At 46.3% G+C, this 22,398-nt stretch overlaps 1 protein-coding gene across 1 annotated transcript in view; it reads right to left on the reverse strand.

Annotated features, from left to right (window-relative positions):
• TNFRSF21 (TNF receptor superfamily member 21) overlaps positions 1-21,907 on the reverse strand; it is a 66,055-nt gene extending 44,148 nt beyond the window's left edge. The window contains exons 1-2 of the mRNA XM_004739731.3: positions 21,361-21,907; positions 1,521-2,169 (exon numbers count right to left, since the gene is read on the reverse strand). Coding sequence (XP_004739788.2) covers positions 1,521-2,169; positions 21,361-21,447 — 736 coding nt within the window. The 5' untranslated portion in view covers positions 21,448-21,907. The remainder of the gene's footprint in view (positions 1-1,520; positions 2,170-21,360) is intronic.
• Positions 21,908-22,398: the final 491 nt, after the last annotated feature.

Consider the following 22,398-nt stretch of genomic DNA (forward strand, 5'->3'; position numbering starts at 1 on the left):
AAAAGGAGGGGGGAGAGCTTTTCTATATCTGGGGATCTGTATATGCCTCCTCTTCCTGCTCATCGCCACGCCAGGCCAGATAATGAAAGAAAAGATGAACTTTGGAGCTTAAGAATAAATTATATTGCACATTTTCGTAAAGACTCTAACAGCGCCTTTATGTGGAAGGTAAGAACTAAACGTCACAGCTTAACTTGCTTCCTCATGGCCAAGTCAAGATCATCTCAGGGACCCCACCATCTGAACTTCACAGAAGCTTCCCCTGTGCTTCACATACAGAGCAGACTCATGTATGCTCAGGGCTCTAGTCAGCTCTTCAAATTGGATCGATTATTCACAAAATTAGTTCCAACTGAATCCCTTTATTCTTCCTTTCCCACTTTTTGGCCATTTCAAGATACAATGGTAAAACTGACGATATGACTAAGCTAGGGAAAAGAGCTCAAACTTAAATCCAAATCTGACCAGTGAAAGCTCTGGTGAGACCAATCAGTGAATAAAACAAGGCTTTCTTAGGATTTATTATTAAGAGATAAGTTTTGGGCTGACAGCTTAGTGGACTTCCTTCAGAGAAGCTTCCATAGTAGTCTTCACTAAGGAGTGTGAGAGCCAGGTATTTCAAGTCCCAAGAGACAGGACCTGGATTGCATCATTCTGTGAGAAAACCTGCACAGGTCATTCCAGCTCTCTGAGCTTGTTTCTTCATTTCAAAATGGCAGTCATAAGGCCCTCCTTACAGAATTATCATGAAGGTCCAATGTAATCACACATGAAGAGTATGCTAGAAAGCACAACTCAAGTTGGCAATCACCTCAGGAAAATTAACCAAAAAGGATTTGGGAAAAAAAGAGTAAATTTTTTATTCTGCCCCTGACCCAAAATCCTGAAGACAGCTAAGATACTCGATGAAGGGCATAAAATTGAAATCATTCAAAAAAAAAAAAAAACTTATTTCCCAGATGTGAATGTTAGCTATCTTCAGCAGGCTACAAACGTGGTTGTTTCCCAAAGCTTCTAACTTTCGTTCCCCTTTTTTGCCCCACCTTGGTTCCCATATTTATCCCTCCCTTCCAGGCATCATGGTATTTTCTCCTCCTCTTCCTTCTTTCCTTCTGGCTATGCCTATCCAGGATTGATTCCATGTTGGAAAGCTTTGAATCTGAAAGGAACCTTGAGCATCTAAATCACTCATGTATTTGACAAGTTTGAAACCAAGGCCTGAAGAAGACTTACATAAGGTCATGCACTGTCCTTATTCCTCTCAGTTATTTTTTTTTTTTAAGTTTGATGTGACCTAGTTTTTAGATATCTGATCCCCCCGAACAGAAAACCTGAGTCTAAATGTTTCTAATACATCCAAAGAAGACAGATTAAATTAGCCACAAAATGGAGGTCCCTTCTATAAGGGGTGACTTTGAAATACACAAAATGGAGAAAACATCCTTGATACAAGCCCATGTTGGGTAGTTCCACTGGGCTCAAAGACTTTTTCAAATAATGAACACATGAGGTTAAGTTACCTTTGGGAACATAAGTGGAGGAAGGGACTTCATGGGATTCCATGTGCTCCGGGTGTGAAAAGATGGCTGTGCCAGGGGCAGGTGAGGTCGTGCTGGAGGACAGAAGTGGGCCACAGACATTGTCTGCTTCCTTGGTCCCCGGCTTGATCACCACCATGTTCTGACTCAGACAGTCTGTGTATACTTTGCATTTCATCACACTAGAAGGCACATCAGAGAAGGTACCCCGAGCACACTGCTTACACCGTACATCCTCGGTCTCCGTCCCTTTCTTCCGCACACCCCAACCCACGGGACACACCGTGTGGGGGGCGCAGGTACCATTAAACTGGAACATGCCAGGTGGGCAAGCACATTCTCGGTCAGTCAAGGCAGCACAGGGTAATTTCTCAACCATTGGCCGTGGGCATGGCTGACTACAGTCATGGCATTTCTCTATGCCATTCTCATGCCTGGTAAAGGTCCCCACAGGGCAACTGCTACAGACACGCAGGCTCGTGTTGGTACAGTGCTCAGACACATAGGTTCCTGCCGGACACTTGTCACAGGTTAGCACCTGGCCGGTGGCATGGTCGACATGGCGATATTTGCCAACGAGATTTGGGGCCTTCGGGTCTGGTTGAGCGGTGGTGGTGCTAAGGAATCCGAGCTGAAAGAAAGAAAAGGGGAGGGAAAAGGAACAAAAACCGAGAAGGGGTTACATAGGAACAGAGGAGAAGGAAGGATGGAACAATCCCAACACCACCACCATCATTGCCATTAAAGATCTAACCAGTCCTGCAGCCTCCTAACGCTACTAGAGCGACACAGTAGAAGGAGAGAAATACTCCAATTCCATCCTGGGGCCTGACCTACTAGCTATGAAGCTTTGGTTTTGTTCCATGACCTTTGCCTCAACTTCCTTCTTTTCTGTCTGTTCAATGGAGCTGACAATACTGCTCAAATCAATTGTAAAATTCAATTGAGAATATGAACATGTAAGCACTTTTCTTTATTTTCAAAATGCTATACAGAGGGTCCTGGCTCGATCAGTTGGTATAGCATGCGACCCCTGATCTCAGGGTCATGAGTTCAAGCCCCATGTTGGGGACATAGAGCTTACTTAAAAAAAAAATCTTTTTTTTTTCAAAGTTAAAATTTTTTTTTTAAATTGCTGCATAAAAAAGAAAAATCCTAATGCAAGAAGAAAATAACTTGCTGAGTAGCTGTCTTCCTTCCCATGGCACAAATGCTGTCATTTCTTAGTACCAGGATGAAGTAATGGAGAAGCGGGATGGAATATGGTCAGGCTGCTTCTGCTGGAGCACCAGATTACGCACATGGACTTCAGTGATAATGTCGGAGTTTTTCAAAGGTTTTGTCAATGCAAAGCCAAACATCTTTCAGTTTTGGTTTTGTTTTACTTGCAAAACAGAGGCAAGGCCCTTGGCATTCTTAATTTTCTTTAAACAACAGTATTGTTGCTTTTAGAGGTATATCCTGTTCGCTCAGCCCCTAAAGGCCATGGTCACACTGGAGCATGAACCTGCAGACACCTAAGAGGTCCGGGCACAAAGCTGGGCCCAGCAGGGACTCCACCCAAGTAAATTTAATTCATAGGACAGAAACTTCTCCAAGCTAGACGGGATTTTATAGTACCTTCCCAACTGAAAAGTTGGGAGATAGGAAATTATATTTGTGGTAGTAAATCCCGAGTTCCCTCTGAGGGTGGGGGGAAAATATTTAAGAATGAATATCGAGAGAGAGTTTTTCTGCACGAATGAAGATTGAGAGGTTCCAATGGGGAAGTTTCCATGGTCTTCTACAAAATGGAGAATGGTTCTGTGTCAAGAAAATAGTGGCCATGGGGTGCCTGGGTGGCTCAGTGGGTTAAAGCCTCTGCCTTCGGCCCAGGCCATGATCCCAGGATCCTGGGATTGAGCCCCACATTGGGCTCTCTGCTCAGCAGGGAGCCTGCTTTTCCACCCCCGGCTCTGCCTACTTGTGATCTCTGTCTGTCAAATAAATAAATAAAATCTTAAAAAAAAGAAAATAGTGGCCACCCCGTACAATCAGATGTCCATCAGGGCAAGCTTCTTCCAAATTAGTACCAGGAACTAACAGAATAAAACAAGAATCTCTTCCAAAATTGATCAGAGCTCCCGTCTTGTTAGCACCTTGAAAGATAACCCAAGATTCAGTTCCCCTCCACCTCAAAATTTAACAAATGTATCTCCCTTGAAGTCCCTCATCCTGTGCCATACCTGCCTCCAGTTAAACAACAATACCGAAAACAAATTTCCGGCTTGTGAGAATCTATTCATCCTTTCCTTAATGTGGGACACACAAAAAAGGGCTAGTGGTTGATTTTTCTCAGTGAGAAACTTAATGGCATTTGGGACTGAAGGGAAAAAAAAAGTCTTTTGTTTGATAATGGTAAATTTTGTACTATCTCCCCTTTCTGCTTTCTGGCTTTCTTTCCTGTTCTTGGTCCCTCCATGTGCAAAATGCGCCCAGCCCCCCTCTTCTGCATCTGGCAGGCGTACTGGATGGAGGGCATGAAGCCACCGCTGTCATGTGGAGCCCGGGTTCCATTTGGCAAGCAGCTAAGGAAAATCTCCTCCCTGTCTCCTTGATGCGAAGGACCCCCCCAGGAGGTCGCGAAAGGGCCCCTGTTCCGTATCTCTCCGAATTCCTTCCCATCTAGTTTCTTAGCGCAAAAGCACTTTTAGATGACCACAGGTTCTAGAATGTGAAAGATGTATAAATAACCTAAATGGCAGGTTATTACACTTGAGCAAGCGAGTTAAAAGCAGAGAAGGCAACGGGAGACCTGGTCAGAGGGCAGATCTAGTCAGAGGGCGGAGGTCGGAGGTCGGGGACAAACATCACCCTGCTGTGCTGTGGGCTCTGAGTCTGGCCCCCTACCTGTGCTGGAGGCTGGGCAACCAGCCAGGTACATACCTCGAGCACAGGGTGGTGGTGAACAGCACCAGTGTGTGCGCTTGTGTGTGTGTGTGCTTGTGTGCACATGCACATGCCCAGGCATAAGGTTGGGGCTTGTCTTCCTACAGCTTCCCTTCTTTCCCCAGGGCACACACTTGTTGGGGATCCATCAACCCCCCCAACTACCAAATTACCAAAGGCCCCCCCCAGCAGCACACAAAACCCACCTCCAAATCCCACAGCACCCACACTCTTCCCCACTCATTAAGCAAGATTTTTCAGTTCCTGCTTCATTTAAAAATAACCAATCAAGTTTCTAACTAAAGCAAAGCCCGGGGCTCTTTAATGGCATCATGTGAAGTAACCCACTTTAGACAAGGTGGCTCTGTAAAAGGACCTTTCATTACCCCAGCTTACAGGCGGCAATTCCAGCTCCTCCACACAGAGTTAACAATGATGCCTCAGGATCTCACCGGGACTGAACACTAGAAATGAGATCTGGGCAAACACTCGGCATGACGAACGCACGGTCAGGTATTTGTTGAAGACCTACTACGTGTGTACAAGGCACTATGCCACAGGCTGACAACAGAACCTTGCAAACTCTATTCCAGCCCCACGGAGTATATCTTCTAAAGCAGGACAGACGGAAACACCTAATTACATCAGGAATTACTTAATTAGAACTGAGATTACTGCTGAGGAGAAACACAAGAGTCCTGTGAGGGGCAGGTGAGCAGGTATTTCCCAGCTGAGGGATGCTGCAGAAGTGTGTAGACTCATTCTGAAGGACAGAGAAGCAGAATGTAATTCTGGGCAGGGAGAAGGGATGGCAGATTAGGCAGAGGGAGCCCCACAACAAAAATCTGAAGCAGAATGAAGCTCTCCCTCAAATGAAACACAGCAGCCATAGTTAAACCTGGAGAGGCTCCACGTTGATCCTAATCCAAAATGCAATGAGAAGTCACTCTTCATTTATATTGGGGAGTGGAGGGGAAGAGACATATAAACACATTTGTGAATAAAAAAGTTAACTGGCAGGAGAGCAGAAGGTAGAAATGGTTGGGGTGAGAATGCATGGAAAAACCCCACTCAGAAGGTGAAATTCAGGGGTGGCCTGGGTTAAGGGGGTCCATGGAAAGAGAAGACTGCAACAGATTTGAGAGGTCAGGACATCAAGATTTGGTGAATGATTACCTATGGAAGGAAAAAACCAATAATCTTCAAATTGGACTCAGGAGACCCCAGGATGGAACACCATTCTTGAGCCGGGAGGGTGTACCTGTGGCCCATGGCAGGGTCCAAAGCTAGGGCTCTGAACTCCCCATTTCTGCTTCAAACACAAGAGCTCCAATTCACCAATTTGCTAAAGAGGGGTGAGGCAGGCAAGTAAGAACTCCTTTGAAGGAAGGATGACTCCTTAAAGAAGTTTGAAGATCACAGCGCTTGAGGGGCCTCTAAAATCTCCTCCAATTCCAAAGTTCCAAAACCCATCTGAGCTACAAAGCCGGAGGACCGGCTCCTTGGGTTCTTCATGATCACCGAAACCCTCCTGTAGGGAAGAGGTGGCAACATCCCTTTCTCTTAAGAGAGATACGGGTGGTCCCTGAGAAGTTACTGCCCTAAAGCCTTTTAGTTGCCTGAAGGCTAATCTACAACTAGAACTTTTCCCACTAGCAGGTCCTCCAACTTTGTAAAAATGATGTAAACATCATCCCCAAAGACAGTTCTGGGGCTGAAGCAATGGGCAATGGAGAGGGGGTAAATCAAGTTAAAAAAAAAAAAAACAATATTTAAAAATGTTTCCGGGTGCCTGAGTGGCTCAGTTGGTTAAGCGTCCAACTCTTGATTTCGGCTCAGGTCATGATCTCAGAGTTCTGAGATGGAGCCCCACACTGGGCTCTGCCCTCAGCATGGAATCTGCTTGTCCCTCTCCCTCTGCTCCTCGCCCAGCTCTCACGCTCTCTATCTCTCTCTCTCAAATAAATAAAAATCTTTTTTAAAAAATATTCCCTACAGAGGCTCCTGGGTGGCTCAGTGGGTTGAAGCCTCTGCCTTCGGCTCGGGTCATGATCCCAGGGTCCTGGGATCGAGCCCCGCATCAGGCTTTCTGCTCAGTGGGGAGCGTGTTTCCTCCTCTTTCTCTCTCTCTCTGCCTACCTCTCCGCCTACTTGTGATCTCTCTCTCTCTGTAAAATAAACAAATAAAATCTTTAAAAAAAAAAAATGCTCCCTACAAAATGTAAAAACAAGTTTAGATGATACCTAAAAGCAAATGTTAGGAAGACTCCTGAATCAGGAGACACGGTCATGGAAAACTTCAAGAGAGGGAAACAGAGCACTTGAAGCTGGTTCCACCGGATGAAGATCTTTAATTCTCTCATTTGTACACAGGCAGACAAACTAAATCAGAGATTCACCCCAAAGCCTCAGGCTTCAAACACAGTATCAAAGCAGTTACCTGGGAAGCTTTTAAAAAAAAATCCGCATCCCCAGTCCCTCCATCTGAGACTACTGTGGGTCTGCAATAGAGCTGGGAATGTATTTTGTTTCTAAGCTTTCTAAGTGATTCTGATGCCCTGGCCAAGTTTTGGCCTCCATGAACTAAGGCAGGACCCCTCTGGCTCTAATCTTCCCTGATTCTGAGAACTCCTCTGGAGAACTCCCAGTTTCAATGTCAGAGTCTTTTTCTTTGCCTCCTACCCAACCTGCTATACTTTTTACTGTTTTAACAACAAAAATCCACCTTCTTGGAACGATTCCAACAATTATCAAATTGAGTAAGATGCTTAAGTCTCTACCTAAACCCCACTCCTCCTCTGAGAAACTCACAGGTAATTTTAGCGCGTATCTTCCCAGACCTTTATCTGAGCTTTCACACATAATACATACCCCTGAACTTCAAGTTGGCTGTTTCCATTACTTTGGGGTTTGCTTTGTCTCACATACCGAAAAGGAATAGGCCATACAAACTGTTCTGTGATTTGCTGTTGTTCATCACTGGACTCTTTCCCTATCAGAACACAAAGTCTATTTGATTCCTTATAATGGACCAAGTTCTCTTCAACAGGATGGCTGCATGTTAATGTAGAGATTTTTTTCCGACTGAGAACATGTGAGTAGCCTCCTTATCCATGCGTCAGGGTATCCGTGCATTCTTCTGCATTCCATATTCCTCTCTTTGCCTTCCCACTCCACATCCCTATTTCCCTTCTCTGTCCTTCCCATCCCAAGCAACAGATACCGCCAAGCTGCTCTCAGTCTTTCAAGACTCACTTCCTTCAAGGACAAAAGAAACCTCCATATAAGCCATACCTTGGAAGCTCTCACTCACACCCCTCCTCCCTACTAAGTCGAGTCTACTATATTAGTGTTCACAGCCTCTGGGAGGACCAGACCTGAATAAGAAAGAATACTTGGGCAAAGATTTAGAAAACAGAAGACGTGTTTTTGTCCAGGCTCTGCCTTAAGATCAGTTGGACCTGGTCTTACTTGCGTGTAAAATTAGTATGTTGGACTAGGTCATACTGAACTCGAACCTTCAAGGTATCTGTGGCTATTGATACAGTTCTACCTTCTCCACAAAGGCTTTACAATTCATCCTAGACACGAGATTCCAAGCAGATGAGTAAACTCTTTCTCACATTTCCTGTTTCTATTCTTCATTTTGGTGCCTAATTACATCTTGCTGGTAATGTTTGTTGATGGCCTCACAGGTGCATGTATTTATCTTCCCATAATGATTAGAAGCAGCTCAAGGCCAGGGACAACCAGGTAGATTGCATTTCCTTCCTTGCCCAACCACCTCAATAATGAAGACCATGGAAATCATAAACAAAGCAGCCTGGGGTCACCAAACGAAATCCCACGTGCCCTTATTCTTGTAAATAAGTTTTATTGGAATGCAGCCATTCATTTAAGTATCACCTATAGCCGCTTTCACAGTACAATGGCAGAGCTGACTACTTGCAAAAGAGACCATATGGCCCACAGATCTAAAATATTTATTATCTGGCCCTTTACAGAGGGAAAAAAAAAAAAAAAAAGTCAGCCAATACCTGCTCTGAGCAGTCCAAAGAAATGTCAAAAAGTACCAGGACCAGAAGCCCATTCATTCACAGGAACCCTCAGCCCTCCTCTAAGCCTAGCAATGAGTATTGAGTTCTTGATTTCCTTTATTGGCATTCCAACTCACACACCAAATCTGATCCTTTTCTCCCCTGCTTAAAACTCACTGGCTTCGCATAGGACTTAAGATGAAACGCAAACTCTTCCAGGGAAAGATCCTCCCTGCCCTCCTCTTCCTAACTTTCCCATTCTCCCCTCCCTTTTCTTCCCCTACATCTACCATCATTGTGTAGTTGTACATTATCGGTGTGCTGTGTATTCCCCTCTGGACTGCAAACTCTGTGAGGGCAAGGAGTCTATTTTACGTACTGATGCTATCCAAGCCCCCGCAGCCAGTACCCAACTCGTGATCGACCTGACAAGTCTTTCTTGACTGAATGGAAGAATTTTCAGACCATAAATAATTGGAAGCAACAAATTAAAGGGTAATGGCAGAGGAGGTTGCTGGAGCACAGGTATAAGAGCAAGTGCGAGAAAACCAAAATGCCTCCACAGTGTAACCGTAATAGTTCAAGGGGGAAAGCTGCCTGGCACCCTTCAGTAGAAGGCCAAACAGTGTGTTTCACCTTCAAACACCCTAAGGCCACATCACTGTTTTAATAGAACCATAGCTGGTGTACAAGAATTACACTCAGCAGGGTGTTTTCGATGACAGGCACATGTAATGAAGAATTTAAAACATCCCCCCTCATCCTGTAAGAAATGACACTAACTTGTTACTTGTAATTGTGAGAAATACAATGAGATTATTCTTCAGAAGTCATTTATGTTCCACCCTGGTTTAAACTTCAGTTATTTGGAAAATTTCAGTTATCCAGGACAACTGATTTCATGGACAACAATGGGTAAATCACTAAATATCAGTGTGCCATTCCAAACTGTACAGGATATAGGAGGGCTATAAAAACTTGTTCAGCAACCAAAAGGTAAACACCAGGACAAAGCACATTTCAAAAGAAAGAAGAGGTAGCTCTAGAATGACCAGCTATAAAGGCAGGAAGACAGACTGTGAGTTTGCTACAGAAAATGTTTAATGGTGCATAAAACTAATATTTTAAGAGGGATCTCAGTTACTGTGATATTATAACAAAGATAAGGCAAGCAAATTATTCCTGAGACGTGACCATAAATATGCCCACTGATGATCAAAAGCAAAAGCCAGGCAGAGCGAGGCACCCCCAGAATATCTGGCCATTTTATTATGAGAATCACATTAAATTTACAATAACAAGACCCTGACTGCTAGGAGTTCTCCAGATTCGAAGGGAAAAGAGAAGGGTACAAAAAGGAAAAGTCCAAGGGTAAAAGCTTCCCCCAAACACAGACCACACTGTTCCTAGGTATGTTATATAAATTTGGTCAGATCTTGCATTTCCTATTATCTTCCCTGACTTAAAAAAAAGTCTTCTGTTGCTAAGGCAAAAGCAAGGACTGCTTTTAATGCCAGAGAATATAAAGAACGCCAAGGCCAGAATGTGCTGACTCCAGGACTAGAAGGAGGCAAGCTCAGGGCACACTGGGAAAAGGAAAAAAACAGGCACAACTTAACCCAGATGCTGTCTTCCCGGGAACCTGCAATGCAGAGGAGCATGCGCACCCGGCACGGAGTCCTGGGACCACAGACTTCGTCCTTCTGTCCATGCCCACGGCTACTTCTGTAAGCTAAGACCCCCACTTACATAGAGAAACCACGTTATAAACAAGACAGTGATCAAAGGTTTGGGGGAAATACTCTTCTGTGCTCACTAAGAATTTATAGAATCTTTCTATAAACCAAGGCAAAAACTACCACCACCAGCCAGCACAGCAGTTCCACCAAGAAAGCATCAACAAAACCTATTTTAGCCTGGCGTGTGCTTGGCAGGCTCTGCCTACCAGGTCCTAGCTGGACGATGTCGGGGAGTGACCCAACCCATGTCTCTGTTTCCTCATCAGTAGAGTATAGATAATGGTAATACCCACCCTCCTAAGATTGTTTTCAGAATTATTAAGATAGGTGAAGCACATGGGACATGTGTGACACAAGTCCCCCATATAGTTTAGTTATTTCAATGATCACTCCTCCTTACTTAGCATATTACTATAGTGTAGCCTCATTCCCTTGGGAATCTTTTTTTTTTTTTTTTTAGATTAGTGTTTATGTTTGAGAGTGAGAGAGAGAAAGAGGGAGACGCAGACTCCCCACTGAAAAGGGACCCCGAACTCTGTCTTGATGCCAGGACCCTGGGGTCATGACCTGAGCCCAAAGCACACCCTTCACTGACTGAGCCACACAGGTGCCCGGGGATTGGGCTATCTTTTAAGACACCCCAATTAAAATGCAAATGTCCGGGGCACCTGGGTGGCTCAGTGGGTTGAGCCCCTGCCTTCGGCTCAGGTCATGATCTCGGGGTCCTGGGATCAAGTCCCGCTTCGGGCTCTCGGCTCAGCAGGGAGCCTCCTTCCCCCTCTCTCTCTCTGCCTGCCTCTGTCTCCATCTACTTGTGATCCCTCTGTCAGGTAAATAAATAAAATCTTTAAAATGCAAATGTCCAATTCCCAAGAAGTGTATCAGAGACTCCAAATTTATAAAGCTGTTGCCCTAAAACATCCCGTACTAGACTTGGAGCATTCTACAAAACAAAACAACAACAGCAACAAAAAAAACAAAAACAAAATACAGACCCCATGGTGATGAGTTAAAAGACAAACAAGGGCCATCCAACACTTCAAAAAAAGGCTTAACAAGGGTGGAGCAGCCAAGCGACTGACTCTGGATTTCGGTCTGGTCAGGATCTCAGGGTCATGGGATCAAGCCTGGCACCGGGCTCTGAGCTCAGCGTCGTGTGTGCTTGTCTTTCTCCCTTTGTTCCGCTCTCTGGAGCTCTCTTTCTCTCAAAAAAATAAATAAGTAAAACCTTCAAAAAAAGGCTTAACATATAAACAACGTGTAGCAAATGAGAAAGAACAAGAGAGAAGAAAGGATTTCCTACTGACAAAGTACACTTGAGACGAATGGAGCAGAATCTCAGCAAGCACTTTCTGGAGTGAGTTTTCCTGATGGAGTCCCACAAAATGCTGAGGACCCCCAGGTACAAACACTGGCGAACACACTCCTCCCACGTGCCTGCGTTTTTATAGCCCGCAAGTGAAGAAGGACTTTTACATTTTAAACAGTTGCAGCAGGGGGTGGGAATCAAAGGAAGAATAAAATCTGGGGACACGTGGCAATCTGCAATTCAGATTCCGGGCTCCACAAATAAAGTTTTACTGGAACACAGCCACGGCCCTTCTTTTAGGTACTGCCCAGCTCTGCATTCAAAGTACAAAGGTGGAGGTGAGCAGCTTCCTTAGAGGTCACATGGCCCGCAAAGTCAAAAATACTACCTAACTCTTTACAGATAAATTCTACCAAGCCCTGGCCTACAAGCTGAGGAAAGGTTTCTGTCGGCAGCCCTCAGAGAGGCATAATTAACATTAGCTATTAAGGGGCTGATGGCTCCAGGAGGCCCAGCAGGGGAGCTGCAGAAAACAGTGACTTTGTTGAATCCGGCATCTCCCCAGCGTATCTGCCCATGCGATCCGCTACTCGTGCAAGATGTATGAACATCCTGCAGAACACGCGGACCCAGTTTCCACCAACACAATAGGGACGGCCAGAAAAGTCAACGAACCCAACATTAAAAAGATCAGGACCTACTTTAAAAAAATGTATGTCCTACACAGCTACTAAAAGCTTATTACAAAAATGTTCAGGAGGTTAACATAAATTCCACTCAATAGTTGAGACAGAGGGCGACATGAATAATCACAAAGGTAATTATCACATGGATAAACTTAGGACATCCCTAGCAACTCCTGAAATGTACATGGGCACAACCAAGGACCCTTACCTATCTATATTAAAGCAGCCTAAATAAATAAAAATGATAAACTCCAATGCTGGCAGCCTTGTGGGTTAGAAGGCACATTTATGGTTCCTGGTGGCAGTCTAAATTAATTCAGTCTTTCTAAAAACAAGCTGGCAATGTGCTGCTAGAGCCATAAAACCATTCATTCATTTCCTGTGACCCAGCTCCATTTTGGGCAATATACCCCAAAATACCTCACTTCTGGGAACAACCCAAAAGGCAAAAGAGCGAGTGATCTGTACAGAGACACCTTCATCAGTGCTGCCAGCCTGCAGAACAATGACAACTGCCCAAGTGTCCGACAAGAGCAGGATGGCTCCACACACCGCCAACCCAGGGATTAAAGCTTGAACTGCAGAAATCATAGGCACCGCAAATTACTAACACGCACGCAAACTCTGGGGTCCCCAAGCCCACCCACCCTTTCCCCAGCTTTGCCCTTCATAGTAATCAGACCACCAGCTCAGGAACCAGGGAGTCAGCCTTGACTACCAAGTGAAAGTGGTCATGCTTTCCCTCGACTCCTGCCCTCTCACATCTCACCAGCAGTAGACCTTGTTCAAAACCTTTAAAATCTATCTAGTAATCCCCACCTTCACTGCCACTCCCCCGACAGAACCATCACCCCCCCACACTCTGAGCTAACTGCACAAGAATCCAATTGGCCTTCTGTATCTCCACTTCCCCTTTCAAACCCATTCTCCACAGAACTGCCAGAGTCATCTTTAAAAAAAACAAAGAGACAAACAACAACTCATTAAAACCATATTATATGGGCACCTGGGTGGCTCAGTCGGTGAAGCATCTGCCTTCGGCTCAGGTTATGATCCCAGGGTCCTGGGATAGAGTCCTGCATTGGGCTCTCTGCTCTGTAGGGAGCCTGCTTCCCCCTCTGCCTCTGCCTGCCTTTCTGCCTACTTGTGATCTCTCTCTCCCTGCCAAGTAAGTAAATAAAATCTCAAAAAAACAAACAAACAAAAAAAAAAAAAAAACCCTTGAAAAAAATAAAATTAAAATAAAAATAAAATATTATAACCTTGCCTATAATTGTACACCCAACAACATCCTGACATGTTCAGACCTCTAAAAGCCTTGTCCTATCTGGCTCCTGCCTGCTGCGCAACTTCAATACACAGTCCTTTTGCCCCCGTTTCCTGAGCTCCAACCGCGGTGGCCTTCTTTCTACTCTCTGAGCACGTAGGTTCTTTCCTACCTCTGGCCCACTGTACATGCTGTTCCTTCTCACTGGCATACTCTTCCTTCTGCTCTTCTAGAACATCACCCTTTCTCTCATCCCCGATAAACTATTAACTCCAAAGGGAAGGACCACGAGTGGTCTTTTACTATCATATACCCAAAGTCTAGCAATGCCTGACATTTTGCGAAGTAATTTAGCAATGCACCAGAGCTATTTATTAAACTGAGTGAAAAATATAAATATATCTCTGTAAGATAAAAAAGCTACATAAAGAAAAGCAGCCTGCTTTTCTTGCTATAAGCTACATGCTACAAGCAAGCATGTAGACATTAGTTTTTACCATACACAAATGTTTGTGTAGTTCAAAGAATAAAAATGAATTGGGAAGAGAAATTCGTATCCACTAAGTTCTTCTAGTTGCCAATTTGCTTGAGTTTAAAATGTTCTGTGTTAATAACTCAAATATCCTTCAGCTGTAGCTCAAAGTATTGAGATGTAGCTCAAGATCCAACTACCTTTAACCTGTCTAGAATGAATGAACAGTCAGTTTAGAGCAAGATCCTTCTGGAATTCATTCAACAATCATTTATTGCTTAACTAGTGTGTGTCAGGGCATCAAGCCAAAATATGAAGATGAATAGCACATTGTATATTGTCTTTAGGAAGCTGAAATGGGGGATAACGATATTGGCCTTGAGCATTCCAAATGAGGAGTGAAGCACATCCAAACCTTGTCTAATTTGGTATTTTTCTCCTAGACCAGATACACAAGATTCAAACCAAAAAGGAGAGAGGAGCCATGGACTCCCAGAAGTAAAGGAAGAGCCAGGAGTGTATCATAACTAGTTAAATTATTCTGGAAACCTATCACCATGTGCCTTTGAATCCTCTCCACCTCCCGCCCTCCATTTCTCTTAATCCTGGTTACGCTGACCTGGCCATACCTAGGATGAAGTCAAATAATAGTCTGGTCTCATGTGTTCCTTGGGAAAGCAGAATTCCATCCTCTTTCCCAGAACCAATGATTAAGTTTCTTCTCACTCTTTGCCTTTCTTTAGTCTGCTCAGCATCTGCAATCTAGGAAGAGACGAGGAAAGCCTGCTGACAAGAACGCTAAAAAGTGCATGGGATACACCATACACAAAAACATGACTTCTGGGACCACGCACATGGGGACGTCAGACCAGTTTCTATGAGACCCCAAAAGTTAACCAGTACTAGTAACAGATGAGACAAACGTATGCTCTAATCCCATACAAATGATCAGGCTGGCAGCAAAGAAAGCCCTACCCGGTCCTCAAATTCTCAGAAGTGAGGGAAAACTCCTTGCTAAGCAGAACCCATGTCACACTGTTACTCACTAAGCAAATATTTTTCAAAATGACCCAACTAGCAGGCAAGCAAAGCATCCATTCCCTATTTTTAACCTTTCAATTTGCGAGAGTATCTTTCCATCTTCACCATGGCACCACTGCCTGTCAGTCACACCCTAGGAAAATGCTTGCCAGTGGCTCCACACCCTCGGCTTTCAATCCACACCCGCAGGTTGCTCTCCCTTACAGAATCGGCTCCTCTGGCTAAACTTCCAGGCGCCATCATGGAGGCGAACTGCTTCCCAGCGAGAAAGGGAATGTTCAGCTCTCAGGTAAAATCAGCCCCTTAACAAGAAACAAAATTCCAGGGGCACGTGAGTAGCTCAGTCGGTTAAGGATCTGCCTTCAGCTCAGGTCATGATCCTGGGGTCTGGGGTTGGAGCCCTGCATTGGGCTCCCTGCTCAGCAGGGAGTCTGTTTCCTCTCTCTCCTTCTGCCCCTCCCCCCACTTGCACTCTCTCTGGCTCGCGCACTCCATCTCTCTCTCTCAAACAAATAAAAGCTAAAAAAAAAAGAAAAAGGAAAAGGAAAAGGAAAAAAAAATTCCAGTAAATTAAGGTTATTTGTTTCCTCCCACAACTTGGCAGAAAAAAGCAATGTGTATCAAGCCCCTGGGACCTAGATGAGAATCCTCTCTCTGGAAGCTGCCGATTGCTTAACTGACTCCTCTTATACCTCAAACCCTCATCTACCAAATGGGGCGAATACCATTACATCATGGACTTGAAAGATTTACGGAGATCCTTTGTAGAAGGTATTCAACACAATGTCAGTGGTAAGGACTCAATAAATACGAGCTCAGTAATTCAATATAAATGATTAATATTAACAGCCATTAATATTCCTCCCTTCTGGGTTTCTGTTCCAAAGCCCTCTTGAATCCACAGTGGCTCTCCTGTGATCCAGGACTCATAGACTCACTCCTCCCCTTCCTCCTAAAGCCATTAAATTCGTGTTTCTTCTCCCAAAATGGATCTGCATACAGCTCCAAGCCGTGGATCCGCCAAGCCCTTCCGTTGGCAGAAGAGCAACAGGAAAATTCTGTAAAGATCAGAGAATGAGCCTTGCTAGGACTTCACTTACCAAGCCCCGGCTCCTTTTCTGTGGGTTTGGTTTTGTTCTTTAGTTTAGAACAAAGCCTTCGACACAAATTCCAAATCTTCTAAAGAGGAGATGGGGCTCCATTTAGCTCCGTGGCCTGACTCCTCCCCTCTGCCAGGCCCAGCCTGCCCCTTCCTGAGGTCCCTGTGAGCAAACTTTCCCACCACTCTAAGGGTCAGTCTCTACCTTCCATGTGCTGTCGTCTGTTGGGGAGGGGAGGAATCTGGATAGCCAGAATCCAGGAAGATTGGACCATTCCTGGCGGCCTTTCCCCCTCTGAAGAATGAGGTCAACAGCCTCATATCACTGAAACCACAGCTTTGAATCAACAGCCTGAATACGAGTGCGCTCCACCTCCCTGCAGTGCCAAGGTGAGCACACGCTCCCTGACATCTGCCAGGTGCCTTCCTGCTTCTAACCTCTGCCCGGCTCCTCGCCCCTGGACTCGGCCTGGAAATGGGAGCTGGTGGGAAAGCCAGATGGCAGCATACAAGCCAATTTAGGATTCTTTGTTTATTTTTTGGTATTTGACAAATACAAACACTGGGGTAAGGCCCGTATTTATTCATGATTTGCACCCCCATTCTAACAAAAAAAAAAAAAATCAAAACTCAATAAGCCACTATCCCAGCAGCACCAAAACCCAGTATCCTCACGCCAAACCGGGATTCAAATTTTGGGGGATAAGTTGACTCCTATTAAGGCTTCAGGTTTCATTCCATCAAACACACAAATCTGCGCCTGATGATCCAGATTGAATCAGCTTCAAATGGTCATCGGGCACATGCCCAAAGGCGATGACATACTCAGGGCTCCTTCTGTCACAGAAGAGCAAGCATCTGAGTTTTCCAGGAAGTTGCCGGTGACCCGGCCTCCGCAGAATTTGCCAGGCCTGTTTGGGGGAAGAAGGCCAACAGCGTTGAGGGCTTACTGGAAAACAGACACCGCCACTTATGCAGTAAAAAGTCACTCAATTCATGTGGGCTCCTTGAATAGCCTGGCGAAGCTTCTGACCATTTCCCAGCATCAGTCAGTCAATCAGTCAAGTTTCCTTAAGTCAATTATGCTTTATAAAGGGCCAGCAGGGTACAAAACCAATTTGCAGCTTGTCTATGGAGTCACCAAAGAAGCTTTACCCTTCATCTTCGCAGATGGGAGTCAAAGGTACAGTTCAAATGTGATGTCTCCATATTCTGATCTACGATGCACTAAGTACACAGACCACCCATTACTTGGGCCATGCCTCCTTGCCTCTATCCAATCGGGCACACCTGGAGGCGCCTTCTGCGCCCAGTCCTGAAAACAGGGCATTAACCCTTTGGACCACATCAAGCTTGCTTGCCTTTGTGCAACTGTGGTCACACTAAAATATGTCCTTTAGCTGATTGGTGGATCTACATCTATTCAGTCTAGGGTTTTTTCTTCAATGTAAAGTAGTATAATATACATTCCATCACAAGGAATTTTTTTTTTCATGCTGATTTGGTTTGATTGTGTATTTGACTTATACTGGAGCCCTGTGGGTTTGGGGCTAGCTCTAGGCTAGTTTAGTTCATTTGAAAGCTTGATCCTCCACATTTTGGCAACAGGGATGGCGGCTTCATGGCATACATTAGAAACCCTGCATTCCAGTACATGTCAGCCCTCCCTATTCTGAGTATAAGTGGCTTTTCCTACTAATGCTAATGCATGTTATTCTGAGATTCGGGAAAATTTTTCTTCTACCAGCTTTCAAATTAACTAAACTAGCCCAGAGCTACTGTAAGTAGTTTAAAGATTTTAACATCAACCACATATTGTATTTTACTTTGAATACATTCATCCACTGATTCCATATCAGCTCATGAAACCCAACTGTCCCCCTTGATAGCCAGGTACGTTTTACATACCATAAAAACTGTGCCTGTGGGGCACGATCCAAATCCTAATTCATCCCTGGGTTCCCACTGCCGAGTACAGTGCCTCTGTCGGAGTGGGTGCTCAGTGTAAGTTTGCGAACATGGGACTTTATCCATATGGTTCCCTTCTCTTCGGACTGCCTCACTGCCAACACTCTGTGGGTCTAGGCAAAGCAAGCCCCCTAAGGGCAAGAGGCATCTAAGAGTGTCCTGTCATTCTGGACAGCCTTTCTAGGGCATTTCTGAGCACTGACACAAACTTAGAGGCTTCCCTTATCTCCCCTCCAGACTTTTGGCCTGGAACACATAAGTTTTTATCTTTCCATTTGTGGTTTACTTCCCAGTATCATGCAGACACCCCAACTCATCGGAAACAGAAGTACGAGGAGCAAGAACACTTTCTTCCAAAAGCACTCATGTAATTCTCATTAATATTCTGCAACAAACCAAACCACCAGTCTCAACTTTGCTCCAGTGAGCCTTCTCTGCCCCTACATTTCATCGTCTAGCAATTTGGAGTTGTGAAATAGGCAATGTGGCACAGGAGGGAGCAAGGGCATGAGCTGAAGAGTCAGGTGCTCTCGGCTCCTGGCCTGAGCGTCATCACTGGCGAGCTGTGTGGCCAGGAACAAACCAATGAAGTTTGCCCAGCCTACATCTTCTCATCTGTGAAATGGAGATAACACTTTCCTGCTTCACAGAGATGTTGGAAGTAAATGAGATACTGTATATAAAGCATAGTTATACACTGACACATAGTAATGTGTGTGTGTGTGTGTGTGTGTGTATGGCATTATATGTTAGGTAGCATGTGTTTTTTTAAAGCTAATTAAAGCCATATGAAAGTTCTCTTCCATACAGTTAGCTGGTTGTCACAAGAAAAAAGTGTAAAAAATGATGACAATAACAAATATTGTCACAAAGAAGGAAATACTTGAAAAACCATAGTAACTGGAAGACATAATAAACTGGACATTTTATTGAGGTTTTGTTTTTTTTTTTTTTTTAAATCTAACTGCAATAGATGGGTAGGGCACTAACTTCCCTGCTATCCTGCCGTGTTCTGAGTACTTGCCATATTTAGGTGGGCTCCAGTGCCTGGTGTCTGTCATTTTCACATGGCTAAGAATCCCAGTGGGATAAATAATCCTTATACCAATATCATGACAGCATCGTTTTATACATGAACAACGTCTATCCTGAGGACTGGAGCTTGTAGACTGGGATGGAAAAAAGAAAAGACATTGCCTCCCCATCCTGGTTACATCAAGGTTACAGCAAAATCCCTGGTGATCCCTGGTACATCCTCTCCATCACCCTTCAGGACAACGGGGTCAACCCCAAACCATTCCATGGACTGAAGTAGAGCCTTTCTATTAGTTAGCAGGAGAAGGACTCTTATATTAGTTAACAACATGAGATTGCCTCTAAGCTCCATTACAAATTTCATTTTTTAAGAAAGACAGCCAGGAGCACCTGGGTGGCTCAGTGGGTTAAAGAAAGACAGCCAAACTTAAATTCTCAGGTCTTTAGTTTAGCAGATCCAGTGCACAATTTTTAAATAAACTGAATTTAATGATTTAAGAAAAGGAACTGAGCTCTTTCTCAGTTGGTTAAAGCAACCTACACTTTCTTACATGGAGACTTGACTTTGGAACATCTATTTATCTCATGCTCAACTGTAAAATGAATGAAATATCACACTGATTTAGGATTTAATCTAGAGTACACTCTATAGGGCATGTAATGATCAGATATTTAGAGAACCTGGACAGGCATGGGAGGGGCGGGGTGCAGGTAGAGTAGTAGATGGAAGGGGGAAACTCAAGGATTGATTTAACTCCACTGAAGTTAGAGTCATGGACTGAAATGGGTTTCTCTACACACCAACATTGTCAATCCAGATGCATTACTGGAAGAGACTCCCACTTACTGTTCAGCAGCCCCCCACACTTGTATCAAGGATACAGATCTTGACTTTGCCAATACTATAAACGGGCAGGCAAGTCTCTGAAAGGCGACTGGGACTTGCCTCATTATAAATGCTAACAGCACCAAACTTTTCTTTAGTCTCTCTTTCCCCCTTAAAACCCACACTCACACAGGGAACCAGAGCGTCTGTAGGATGAATTCCCAGGCCATAGCAACTGCAGTGCCCTGGGATCTAAGAGATCTTGGCTGACCAGGCATAAAGCCCTTTTTGGGAAGGAGACAGCAAGCCTGCCTTCCCCTTACACAGCCCTGCCGTGAAAATAGGCTCTTGTCTTTTGTTTTTGTGTGAGTTTCAGCTAAGAATCTCTGTTCTCCCTGCAGAGAGAAAAAGATAGGCATGGGAAGCTTATGGTGACTTAAAGGTTTGATCTCATATAAATTTTCTTCCACTTAACCCGGACCCTCCCCCTCTAACTTTTAGAAAGGGGAAAGGATCTGGGGGAAGTTGGGGAGAAGTTCTGGGTCAAGGGTGGTTTCAGGCTTTGCCCAGGTAGGTAAGTGAGGGAGACGAGCCAGAGAACACGCCTTGGAACTAAATGCACCTTGGGTGCTTAAGAAGAAACCAGCTCCACTTTGCAGGGTCACCTGCCTGGCCACAGGTAAAGAAGGGATAGGACAGACTGGAGAAATTCATCTTCCTTTATGTAGAGCCCTCTCCCCCTCCCCCCACTCAAGGGCCCGCGTGCTGGCTGGCTGGCAGCCGGCGCTTTGGAGGTGCCTGAGAGTGGGTCTAAGGGTTCTTTTCTTGGCGTGCAGAAACTGGGACCCACCCGAGCCAAGGAGGCGAGGTGGGGGAGGGGCTGTGCGCCCTGCTCGGGAATGCACCGCGCGGGCGCTCCCGGGTCCCCGGCAGCCGGCGCGCACCGGTACCAGTCTCCCACTGCGGTAGCATCCCGACATGACACTGCAGCTGCAACAAAGCGGCGGCCGCCGCCAGCCCTCACAGCCCCGCACCGCACCTCCGGCCCCGCACCACGCGGAGTGGGCAGCGGCCGGTGGTTGTGGGGTTGTGTGGAGGGGGGTGGGGGCACCAGAGGTCCGAGTAGGGGGGAAAGCTCTGAAATGCGCAGGAAGCCGGCTGGCCACCTCTAGCGCCTCCTCCAGCGCAGCCAGACTGCAAGGAAAACAGTTCGCCTACGTTCCAGAGTCCCGGCTGAGTCCGGTGGCTCCCCCAAACGACCCGGATACCTTCCCGGGTGGCAAGCCCACCCACCCCCCACCCCAGCCGGGTGGACCCCGCTCCTTCCGCAGCCCGGGCCCGGGGACCCGCCCCGCTCCCAGAGAGCGGCGCCTTCGGCTCCGGCGCGGCCGTCCCCGGTCCCCCAGCGCGCTCACCAGGAAAAGCGAGCCCGCGATCATCGTAGCTCCCGCGACGCGGCTGCAGGAGGCGAGGGCGGTGCTGCTGCTCGCGGAGGTCCCCATGGCTGAGCCCGGGGCTCGCAGGGGCGCCCGGGGCGCGTGGCCCCCCGGCAGCTGCAGTCGGCGGCTGCTTCTGCCCAGCGCCGCATCCACCGCCGCCTCCCGGGCCGGGAGCCCATCTACCTCCAACACCCCATGTGCACTGCGGCAGCCGGGCGGCCGGGCAGAGGAGGGAGGCGGCGAGGGAGGCTCCGGGGGCGCTCAGCACCTGCCCAGCGGTGCGGCCGCCCGGGCGGGGAGAGGCAGCGGCCGCTGCAGCCCGCGCCTCCCCGTGCTCTCCTCCGACAGCGGCTGCGGAGAACCAGGGAGGAGGGCTGGGCGCGGGAGAGCAAAGGAACAACTTCCCATAGCGAAGCCTCCAGCCACTGCCAACCACCCTCCACCGCTGCCCAGACCGGCCGGCGAGGGACTGAGTCGGGTGGCCGCCGGGCGCGGGGACACACGTGGTGGCGCCGAAGGGGCGGGGGATCGGCCCTTTGTGATGTCACCCAGGAGGAGGCCGGGCTCTTTGTGCGATCGAACTGGGAAGGCGTTCCAGGTAGAGCGAGGAGGGAGAGGGTGCCCCTTGGCGTTGGCAGAAGAAATTGCAGCTCCTTTTTGACCCAGGCAAGCCGCTGCGGAGGAATGCACGCCCCTGACCCAAATTTACTTATTTTCCTAACATGATTCTTAGGAAATTATTTCTGCGACAGGCACGGTTCTGCTGTTTTTGACGACAGTGATTAAAAACAGCCAACGACCATGGAACACCTGGATCAGAGGCGTGCAAAAATTATACCAGTGACTTAGTTCTCAAACCTGGCTGCCCTTTTGAATAACCTAGAGGGTTGAAAGCGTATGTATGTATGAATAGACCCACCCCAGAGATTCTGATTTAATCGAAAATAGGGTGTGGTCTGAGTATCGGGATTTTTAAAGGTTCTCGGGGTGATTTTTAATATAGAGCGAAGTTTG

Source organism: Mustela putorius, unplaced genomic scaffold (genome assembly GCF_011764305.1).
Source record: "Mustela putorius furo isolate JIRA1106 unplaced genomic scaffold, ASM1176430v1.1 tig00003983_pilon_pilon_pilon, whole genome shotgun sequence".
NCBI lineage: Eukaryota > Metazoa > Chordata > Mammalia > Carnivora > Mustelidae > Mustela > Mustela putorius.